We start from the raw sequence: 11136 nt of genomic DNA on the forward strand, positions 1-11136 counted from the left end.
CACTATCAGTGGCCGTGTTCATCCTTTTTCTACACACCAATCAGACATAAGCTTTTAGATAAAGAAGTGAATAATTCCTGCACAGATGTGCCAGCAGATTAGGGGACAAAGTTAATAAGTTTGCACACGTTTATTTATTTATTCTTGTCCTCTAAAGCCACTTGCTGCTTTTCTGAAACATAGTTCAGCATTTGTACGTTACTGTCTGCACTTCTCATCGTGTTTCTTGCATCTTGCAGCTGAAGCCTCGTCACCCACGGTGACCTCTCAGAGCATCAGGAGACCGTCTGAAGGTAACGCTGGTTTACAGCACCATAAATCACTCACCTGGTAATGACAGTTGATCAAAATAAAAGTGGTGGGTGGAGATGTAGCCTGGGAGGCTGCCTATGCGCTGCTGATATGAACCATTCCTCTCTTTCTTTTCATTTTTCTTGAACTCATTCAGCTGGGAGTCTGTTGGAGGACATTGGTGAAATGATTCTTCAGCTTCGGAGACAAGTGGAGAGCCTCTTCAGCATTAAATATGGTAAGCTACCTGAAGTGGCAGAGCCTAATCCTCGTTCACAGGAGGGCAGGAAGTAATGTCAAGCTTATTAATTTAGCAGTACGACTTTGATCTCTCCCACTTGTACCCACCCTCAACCAGTGTAGAGTAAATAGAAAATTTAAGTCTATTTGAATATTAATGTTTTAGATTGTTAATAATTAAACATACAACATGAAGCTGCTGAGCCGAGCCAGAGAAAACTGTTGGGCACGAGATGAAGGAGTGTCGGTGTCACACTACCGGTCATGAGCGTCTTGAAGAAGGCATTATGGGACATTAGGTTGGTGCCTTTAGGCTGGAAAAACATCATCCTCACGAAGGCGTCAACTAGGGATGGGCGGTATGGACTAAAAAATGTATCACGATATTTTCTGGTATTTATCCTGATAACGATAAAAATGACGATAAAAAAACAACCAATTCATCTCCACCTTTTTAACTATAAATCTATCACCACATTCAGTCTTTGGAGCCCCCAAAACAAGTTTTCTTAGCTTATAAAATCACAAAGTAGAAAAAAATACAACTTGATAAATAAAGAAAACAGGACAAATAAATAAAAGTTCACTGAAAATAAAATCCAATCAGTGATGACCTCTTCTAATATAAATAAAATGTGCAAATTAACCTGTGGTTGGAACATGCCACAAATTAAATACTATTGCAATTTTTTTCCTAATAGTCAAACGTTATATCAAAATGTAACAACCATTTAATTCTGTTTTTGCAGACTCTGCATATAATAGATGATGTTTGCTCCTCGTCTCTTTTTAAATCCAAACTAGTCCCAGATAACGGAGCTGGAGCCTCGTTTAACAACGAGCTCCTTCCGCCATGTTTGTTACACAAAAACGTCATCAACGGGAATTTATAGTTTTTACCCTGAGATGACAAATTCTTACCGGGGGGAATTTATTTGACGGTTTATCGTGAACGGTAAAATATCGCCCATTCCCAGCGTCAACAAGAAGCTGGGCGTGTGTCAGTCCAGCTGAGAGGTCCGTCTGTCTGCTGAGGAAAGTCAGTAATGTGGTCATGATTGTTGGTCTTAAGTGCATCCACTTGTCTCTCAGTCACTACACCGGTGGTGCCTGGACCGATCCGGTACGGCATGTATGGCTCTGGGGGTGACAGGTCGTGACCCGCTGCATCTCTCCGTGGATCGTTTCAGGAACATCAAGTCTTGTTATCATATGTTTGTCCAAACTGTGATAACACAGAGCTGCAGTCAACGCAGTGACTCCACAGTTCAGCGCCATGCTTCCCCACACATGGAGGAATATGTTCCTGCATGGATGTCGTTTCACTGCTGATGTTTTCCTCATTGTGGGGCTGATTTGAATGACTGCAGATTTATTTGTGGTCCAAACAGAACATGAAACCTGTCATTGAGGGAAGAGGAATGATGGTGGTCAGCTCACCGTCAGCATCAGTTAATATATGCTCCCAGATCTTAAAAATCCCACTCATTGAAGAGAATGTTGTGGTCGCTCATTGAAATCAGGCCAAACACACAAAATATGAGCCAGACTCTTGATTTCAATCAATAATCAAATGATCTCCTTGAGATGGAAAATGTATCCTCGGCCACTCGATTCAAGCAGAACTGCTCAGAAGAGCACCATGTAGCCGTGGCCTGAATAAGAGACGGTGCTCTTACCCCCTAAAAGACCAGTTCTGACCATAACAATGGTTTGTCTGCCAGTCGTAAGAATGAATCATCATTTATGCTTTAAAACCATTATCGTTCCTTTTTCCGTTGTCATTCTGCATCAAGACGCCTGATCTATGTTCTGACCCGTTTACATGCAACTGTTTAATTACATCTACTGAAATCTGAATCATCTCTCAAGTCTTATTCTTGGTAACTTAGACATTCACCTATTAAAGAGCGTTTACAGCTTTACCCACAACACTCACTCTTCCTCAGCCGAAGCTCTGGGCCTTCCTGAACCAGCCAAGGTGCCGTACTCCAAGTTCCAGATGTACCCAGAAGATCTGTTCGTGACCGGGCTGCCGGAGGGAATCTCCCTCCGGAGACCCAACTGTTTCGGAGCAGCCAAACTACGCAAGATCTTGTCCTCCGGCAGCCAGATCCAGTTTGTTATCAAAAGGTGAGGAAAATAGTCTTCACACACCTGAGGGTCAGGGTTCAGATGGATATCGCTCCTCTTTTATTAAAAGGAACCCTGGCTATTAAGACATGTAGGTCTTAAAAGATAAATGTTGGTATCAATTATAACAATGTGATATAAAAAACCTTGTTGATGTCTTTGTTTTTATAAAATTTGAAAATATAATTTAACTCGTAGGTCGCCATTGTTTTTTACATTCTGGGTAGTAACGTCACACGGTGGCTCCTGCTAACCCCCGAACACTGTTTTGACACCCAGAAACAGATGAAAACACAGCTAAACAGGTGACGGCGCACCAGAAACACAGATCAAAACACAGCTAAACATTAAGGTGACGGCGCACCTACAAAAAAGTAAAAAAAAAAAAAAAAAAAAAAAAAAAAAAAAGGGCCGCACCATAAAGCATGAACTACAAAAACACCATAAAACTCAGATAGACTAACCGACCACACGTTTCAACTAGCAGATAGCCGATGCTACAATAAAAACCCCAGCCAGATCTGGTGTCATTAAATTAAATAAAGATGTTCTTGCCTATTTGACACGAAGTCTGCGCCTCCCGTTTCGTCAAAGTCCCGGGCCAGTCCCCTCAGCCTCCGGTCTGTCATCAAAGCCCCGAGGCTACGGCGTAGCCGTGGCTCTAGAGCCCGCAGCGCTCCGCCATCCGCTCTCGCCGCCGCCGGGATGAAGACGCCGGTGGGTAGGATGCACGTTTGGGTGGGCATAGCCCACCCCTGCCGCCCCCTAAAACCGGCCTCGGGGCTGGGCTTCGCGTCAAATAGGCAAGAACATCTTTATTTATTTAATGACGCCAGATCTGGCTGGGGTTTTTATTGTAGCATCGGTTATCTGCTAGTTGAAACGTGTGGTCTGTTAGTCTATCTGAGTTTTATGGTGTTTTTATAGTTCATGCTTTATGGTGCAGCACTTTTTTTTCTTTTTTTTTTTACTTTTTTGTAGGTGCGCCGTCACCTTAATGTTTGGCTGTGTTTTGATCTGTGTTTCTGGTGCGCCGTCACCTGTTTAGCTGTGTTTTCATCTGTTTCTGGGTGTCAAAACGGTCAAAACAGTGGACGGGGGTTAGCAGGAGCCACCGTCCGACGTCACTACCCAGAACGTAAAAAACAGTGGCGAACTACGAGTTAAATTATATTTTCAAATTTTATAAAAACGAAGACATCAACAAGGTTTTTTATATCACATTGTTATAATTGATACCAACATTTATCTTTTAAGACCTACATGTCTTAATAGCCAGGGTTCCTTTTAACATTTCCTCATTAATGGTACATTTGAACCTGGCTGTTTATTCACTGATGTGTGCAAACTCTGTTGGTTTTTCAGGCCTGAACTTTTAACTGAGCCACTAAAACAAGAGATGCCTTCCATCCCCGTCTCTGATACAGGTACGCATGTTTCACATCTTTGAAATGAGTCTGATTAGACCAGGGGTCGGCAACCCGCGGCTCTAGAGCCGCATGCGGCTCTTTAGCGCCGCCTTAGTGGCTCCCTGGAGCTTTTTCAAAAATGTTTGACCTTTTTTTTTCCCTTTTTTTTCTCTTTTTTCCTCTTTTTTTCTTCTTTTTTCTTCTTTTCCTTTTTTTCTCTTTTTTCTCGACATTTTTACTTTTTTCTTGACATTTCGACTTTTTTCTCGACATTTTTACTTTTTCTCAAAATTGTACTTCAACATTAATCTCGACATTTCGACTTTTTTCTCGAAGTGCATAATGAAAAAAAAATCTTCCTCTAAAATATTATTTTGATTTTTCTCCTGCCGGGCTCTAATAATCTTCCATAGATTCGCGTAACAAAAAGAGTCATGTGGAAAGACATTAGCATGCTACATTTGCAGCCGAGGACCCAGTTCTAACTAATATAGAAACATGCAGCATGTGTCGCCTTCATTCTAAGGCTTATACAAGACTTTTCATTTTTTGCGGCTCCAGACATATTTTCTTTTTTGTGTTTTTGGTCCAATATGGCTCTTTCAACATTTTGGGTTGCCGACCCCTGGATTAGACTATCAGACAAAGTACTGATAGTACTGTTGTTAGCAGAGCGGTCAAGTCCAGGACCAGGACTCACCTGGAGGGGAACTTAGCTTTATGTATCTAAGTACACTGATGGAAGAACGCTGCTCTGCAGATCTGTGGATTATGCTCACTGCACTGCTGTAAAACAAAGGAAATGTGGAAAAAACAATTCAATCATTACATATTGAATCTAAGTTTTTAGCCAAAACTTGAGTTTACTTGAATTCTAAACTGGAAAAGTCTGGGTTGTCACATGCCTGTAACCTCGGTGACTAATGCGTCCGTAGATCAGTTGGGTGTCGTCAGCAGGACAGTGAAGTCAGAATTTGTGATGACAGAAACAAAATTGGTCCAAGTCATGTCGGTCCATGCTGACAATAATGTGACGAGCAGTTTCCCCGACTCTCACAAAGGTTTTCAGCCACGTCTGCATCTCCCCACTTCCCCTAAAGTAAACGCTGAGTCGTGCGTCTGCAGACGTGTAGAGAAGTCCGCCATCTGGAAGCTCATGATACGGCTTTAAAGATGTAATTTGTGCTTCCTCTACATGTTTTAAAGTGTAAGGTCACATTAAGTTCAGCCTTTGTTTTTCAAACAGCTTCCCGAAACAGAGAAAAGGATTTTCCTTCCATCTGTCTCCACTTTTAATCTGCAGCTAAGATGTGCTGCTGGAATAGGAAGCAACGTTTGCTCTGCTCAGTGAAGCTGACACAACACAATCAAAATCCAGCGTTGAGATGTTTTTTTTTCCACAGATGTGGACGTCAAGGCTGCAACACCGGTGACAGAAGACGCCGCGGCCGTGTCCAAGAGACCCGGGTTCTCGGGTACGTCCCCTCAGCCCCTCCAGCATAAGTGGGCTCTGCATCCCGGCGTTTAGCGCCCTGACTTTCCAAACTAAACACCGTGGAAGTAAGTGCAGACTGTAACCGTACGAAGGTGAGATTTCAAGACGTCCTGTCTCACATCCCCAGATTGCATGGAGTCCAAACTGTCCAGGATCGACCTGGCCAACACGCTGCGAGAGCAGGTCCAGGACCTGTTCAACAGGAAGTACGGCGAGGCCTTGGGCATCAAGTACCCCGTCCAAGTGCCTTACAAGAGGATCAAGAACAACCCGGACTCGGTCATCATCGAGGGCCTTCCCCCCGGCATCCCCTTCAGGAAACCCTGCACCTTCGGTTCCCAGAACCTGGAGCGGATCCTGGCGGTCGCCGATAAGATCAACTTCACCATCACCAGGTTTGAAACTCTGCAGTACAACTTCTGCTGAGCTGTAAGTCCTTCCAAGTAGTTGAGAGATAACCCGCTCATGTTCCTCCTTTTTACAGACCATTTCAAGGACTTATTCCAAAACCAGGTATGAACAGAATTTCTCATTTTCTGTATTAATCATCATGTGGCTCACAAGACTAGAAGTAGCAGCAGGAAGTGATGTTGGGACTAAGCAGCTGTTGGTCTGTCTCTCCAGCACCTCGTCGAGTCACTTTACTGAAGAAGGCCTACGCCTCCATAAGCGGTGAGGAAACTGACGTCATTCCTTCAGAGACACAACAGGAAGTGAGTGGTTGTTGTTTGAATGTCGTCACCGACCTTCCCTCTTTCCTAACAGATGATGACGACATCAACCGCATGGGAGAGAAGGTCGTCCTGCGAGAGCAAGTCAAGGAGCTGTTCAACAAGAAATACGGTCGGTTGATTCACCAGCCAAGTTTGATTATCGAGTTAACTCCGAGCTCTGACCTGGTCCAGACCCGGATCTAGCCCAGACCCAACCAGCTCTAGATTTTACCCCATTACGACATTTAGTAAAAAAAATAACCCAGATTCTGACTTTGGTACATGTGCAGTGTGACTGCTGGTTTCAGACAACTACTACTACTACTACTACTGTCATTTAGCAGACGCTTTTATCCAAAGCGACTTACATCTGAGAGAACAACACAAGCAGGAAATCAAATATGAGGGTCCAGCCTGGATAAGTGCTGGTCAGACTGCTGAGAGTCCAGTTGGACACCGGGACTGCTATGCTAGTGCTAAGGTTTTGTTTTTGGTTTATTTTTGTTCCCCTCCCACCCAACACAAAAGTCCCTTTATACAAGAAAGCTAAAAAGTCTAAAAAAGACACCAGTGCATGCAGCTTACTCAGTGCTGAGTCCCTAAAAAAGCTGGATCTTCTAACTAATTCTGATAAGCAGAGAAGTTTACTACATGCAGAAGTTCTCCTTGAAGAGCTGAGAGTTTAGCTTGCTCTTAAAAGTAGGTACCGTCCCTGCAGATCTGACTGAGTTTGGTAGGTCATTCCACCATCGAGGAACATGGAGGAGAAGATTTTAGCTGCTGATTTTACGCCACGTTGTGGTGGAAGCAGCAGGCGTCTTTCTCTGGCTGAGCGGAGCTGTGGAGACGGAGTGTAGCTCTGGATGAAGGAGTGAAGTTAGGCAGGAGCTGTTTGGATAATTGTTTGGTAGCCAGAAGCAGAGCTTGGAACTTGATGCTGCAACTGGAAGCCAGTGCAGGGAGATTAGCAGTGGAGTGACATGAGCTCTCTTGGGTTGGTTGAAAACCAGACGTGCTGCTGCATTCTGGATCCTCTGCAGAGGTTTAACTGAGCAGCTGGAAGGCCGACCAACAAGGAATTACAGTAGTCAATCCTTGAGATGACCAGAGCCTGAACAAAGAGCTGTGCCGTAAGTTCTCACAGGTAGGGTCTGATTTTCCTGATGTTGTAAAGAGCAAATCACCAAGACCGGGAAACCGAGGCAACATGGTCTTTAAAGGTCAGCTGGCTGTCTGACATGACACCAAGATTCCTAGCAGAAGACGTGGGCACAAGTGTGATGGAATCCAGCTGCTTATCTGAGGAGGTAAGGAATGGCTGGCTGGACAGACGATAAGCTCAGTCTTGGACAGATTTAGTTGAAGGTGACGGTCCTCCATCCATGCAGAGATATCAGAAAGACAGGCTGATATTCACATTGAGACGGCAGAATCAGAATCAGAATCAGAATCAGAATCAGAAAAGGGTTTATTGCCAAGTTTTCACACGAGGAAATTGTTATGGGGATTGGTGCAACACAATACAAATATAAAAAACAAATATATAAGAGATAAAATGACATGTATAAACAATAATAGAAAGTATAAACAGTGAAATAAAATGTAGACCGGAAATGTACAAAATGAGGTTTTAAAGTGCCGGGTGAGTCTGTACAAAAGTGACTTAGGAACTTAAGATAGGTGTAGTGTAGCCGTTATCAGCATAACAGTAGTAGGAGAAGCAATGAGAGCTGATGATTTCACCTGGTGAAGAGGTGTATAGTGAAAAGAGAAGGGCGCCCAGCACCGATCCCTGTGGCACCCCTGTTGCCAGCTCATGCGATCTGGACACTCGTCCTTGCCATGATATTCTGAAGGATCTTCCTGCGAGGTAAGACATGAACCACAAGAGGACAGATCCTGAAATGCCAAGCTTTGAGAGTGTGGAGAGGAGGATGTGGTGGTTGACCGTGTCAAAGGCAGCAGACAGGAGAAGTGAGGATAGACCAGCAGATCCTGCAGCCCAGAGTGACCCTGCCTAAAGCCAGACTGATGTGTATCATACTGGCAGTTGTCGGTCTAGCAAAGTCCTTGTTTAAACTGCTTATTTATCACTTCTGCTTGTTTGATCTGCTCCCACCCAGAGCTGTCAAGCCCCACCCCGCCTTTCAATGACGTATGACATGACTGTTCAGGTCTGCTGGTGGTCGCGTCCCCAGATCGGGTCGCTCCAATCCCCACACAGGGACACCAAGTCTGCCTGAATCTTTTTAAAAGTTGATCTTATGTGTTCAGGTGAAGCTCTGGGCCTGGACCGCTCCGTCATGGTCCCGTACAAGCTGATCCGCGGGAGTCCAGAGTCCGTAGAAGTCGGCGGTCTTCCAGACGACGTCCACTTCCGAAACCCAAACACCTACGACATCGTGTGCCTGGAGAAAATCCTTCAAGCTGCAGATAAAATAACGTTCAACGTCAAGAGTCCGCTACAGTGAGTTGGGTTGGGCTGGGGCCCGGGCTCGGTGTGATGCGTTCATGAAGCTGCATCCTGATCATTTACTTGATAAACAACAGAAAGCAGGAAAAAGCCTTCTGCTGCTGAATTGAACAGGAAATAATGAAACCTTTCTTCTGTCTCACAGACCTTTTGCAGAAATCTGCAGCCAAGCGTCAAACACAGGTGGGTGGCGACTTCCTTCCTTTTATTTATTGATTTGTTGAACTAACGTGTGTGTTGTTGGCGCCTCATGCGGACTTGTTTAAACGTTTTCAGCAGGAACAGAAGCCTCAACGAACCGACGAAAACGCAAGCGAGTCCAGGAGAGCAGCCGGGTACCTGCTTCCTCGGAGCTGGGGATTTCCACCAATCAGATCCCAGTCATGGTACGAAGTACTGCGCTATTCATGTCAATGTGAAGAAGAAGAATTCAATGTTTTTACTTAAAAACCTATTTGAGTTTTAATGTGACTGTAGTTAGAGTGAAATAAAGAATCAGTGTGCTGGTAGTTGGCAGTATTTGAAATGTTGAAACATACGAGCGCTGAGCAGAACTAAGGCTGAGTAGTGTGAAGCGAGGCGCAGGTGTGCAGCAGCAGCGTGACCGAGGCTCCTGTCGTTGTCCTCCTGTCCCGCAGCAGTGGCCCATGTACATGGTGGACTACAGCGGCGTCAACGTGCAGGTTCCTGGGAAGGTCAATTACTGAGGGACGAAGCCGCGCTGCTGCAAAGGAACAACCACCAGGGGGCCGTCAGTACTGGCGCCCCCCCCCCCCTCGACAGACAGCAACACTTTCCCGAGCGCTGAGACTTTAGAGAGCCGCAATCGCCTCCGGCCGAGAAGCAGGTCCCGGCTGCCGAGGAGCAGAATGTATGTGGATCAAGATGCTGCAGGGCCAACGCTGGGCTCGTCTCCTGCCTCCCAGAGTGCAGCGGGACGCCCGCCGGGTTTTGTTCCGGTTGTTTCTGGAGCTGGTCGCGACCTCGCCGGAGTTGTTTAGTTCTGCATTTCTAACGTGTCCATCCACTGAGTCATGTTTTTAGATTCAGCATTTGGCTGCAATGTATAACTGACAAATGTCTTTGATAATGATCTGGTTCCATATTATTCAGATATTTGTACTTTTTATTTATTATATTTATTGAAATATAACATTATGTGCAGGGATGTAAAATATATTATTCTGTTATACAGCTCTTTGAGGAACTATCACCACACTAACGGACGCTACGAGCCAGCGAGTCGGCTGCTGACGTCACATTTAACAGCAGCTTTGACGCTCTGAACGAGGTTTTTTTGTTGTTGACTCTGCGTTCGGGGGGAGATCTCCGCTGAGCTGTCAGCAGGAGCTACATGCAGTAAAAACCTGTCTGTTTTATGTTAACGCCGCATTAACGTGTAAATACCACGTCATTTTAAGTCAGCCTGAATGTATCATGTAAAGAAAAGAATGGTATGTTATTCCACGATGACGTCTCTGGACTAACGATATTTAATATGCTGTACCTTAATGCCAATTAGGCCTTTAAAATAAAATGTGTTGCCTTGCACTTTGATTTATTGTTTATTTTTGACTTTGATCACAACAGAATGTAACTTTGAGGAGTCAAGTACGCGTCATACCTGTTGAGCTGTTTGGGGTGAGATGTGAGGGAGTTCCAACCCCTTAAGATGCTCCATGATGACGTGCACGTCCAGTTCAAGTGGTGCTGTCAAAGTACGCGCATAGCCATGTGTGCTGCCCCCTAGTGGCCGCAGGGGAGCTCTACATCTGCGAAGTCTGGACGTCAAGTTTTTGTTTATCTGCAACTAACTTCTCGTGTTAAAATTAACTTTAAAAATTCCTGAGCGTTTCGACAATGAAGAACCTTAAAAATGATCACGAAGGGCTGATCCCCTAAATATTCCTGAAAACCATCCCGTGGGAAATAAATATATGAAATAAATGTTTCCCTTACAGGGTTTATACAGCAATCCTTATGTTAAATTTAATACCAATTTAATACCTTTTTCACTACCTTCAGATTAAAAAAAAAAACTGTCACAACATTAAGTGTTAATCACGGACCTTTTAACATTAATAGAGATTTTGACCTATAGAACACTATACAGAACAGATTTATAGAGTCATTGATGTTGACCAGATGTTTCACATTTATTTCACTTTGTTAATGACAATAAAATAGACTGATTAAAATGTAAAAGGTAAAAAATAATACCAATTTAAAAAAAATAATACCTCTGACAGTGAATTTAACACTTTTAATGGCCTTAAATTTGGCAATTTTCGTTTATCACTTTTTAATACTTTTTAAAACCCCGCGGAAACCCTGCCCTTAGTAATCCCACTATAGGAAAATGTTATTCTCTGCATTTAACCC

At 44.2% G+C, this 11136-nt stretch overlaps 1 protein-coding gene across 2 annotated transcripts in view; it reads left to right on the forward strand.

Annotated features, from left to right (window-relative positions):
* Positions 1 to 10311, forward strand: part of gtf2ird1 (GTF2I repeat domain containing 1) — a 36498-nt gene extending 26187 nt beyond the window's left edge. The window contains exons 15-27 of one of the 2 annotated variants that reach the window (XM_061740288.1): positions 240 to 293; positions 449 to 529; positions 2481 to 2664; positions 4030 to 4091; positions 5477 to 5548; positions 5696 to 5963; positions 6053 to 6081; positions 6193 to 6240; positions 6334 to 6411; positions 8556 to 8748; positions 8900 to 8937; positions 9034 to 9140; positions 9393 to 10311. In XM_061740288.1, coding sequence (XP_061596272.1) covers positions 240 to 293; positions 449 to 529; positions 2481 to 2664; positions 4030 to 4091; positions 5477 to 5548; positions 5696 to 5963; positions 6053 to 6081; positions 6193 to 6240; positions 6334 to 6411; positions 8556 to 8748; positions 8900 to 8937; positions 9034 to 9140; positions 9393 to 9461 — 1283 coding nt within the window. In that variant the 3' untranslated portion in view covers positions 9462 to 10311. Of the gene's footprint in view, positions 1 to 239; positions 294 to 448; positions 530 to 2480; positions 2665 to 4029; positions 4092 to 5476; positions 5549 to 5695; positions 5964 to 6052; positions 6082 to 6192; positions 6241 to 6333; positions 6412 to 8555; positions 8749 to 8899; positions 8938 to 9030; positions 9141 to 9392 lie in introns of both variants that reach the window. The other variant, XM_061740287.1, reaches the window with a different exon arrangement.
* Positions 10312 to 11136: the final 825 nt, after the last annotated feature.

Source organism: Cololabis saira, chromosome 14 (assembly GCF_033807715.1).
Source record: "Cololabis saira isolate AMF1-May2022 chromosome 14, fColSai1.1, whole genome shotgun sequence".
Classification (NCBI taxonomy): domain Eukaryota; kingdom Metazoa; phylum Chordata; class Actinopteri; order Beloniformes; family Belonidae; genus Cololabis; species Cololabis saira.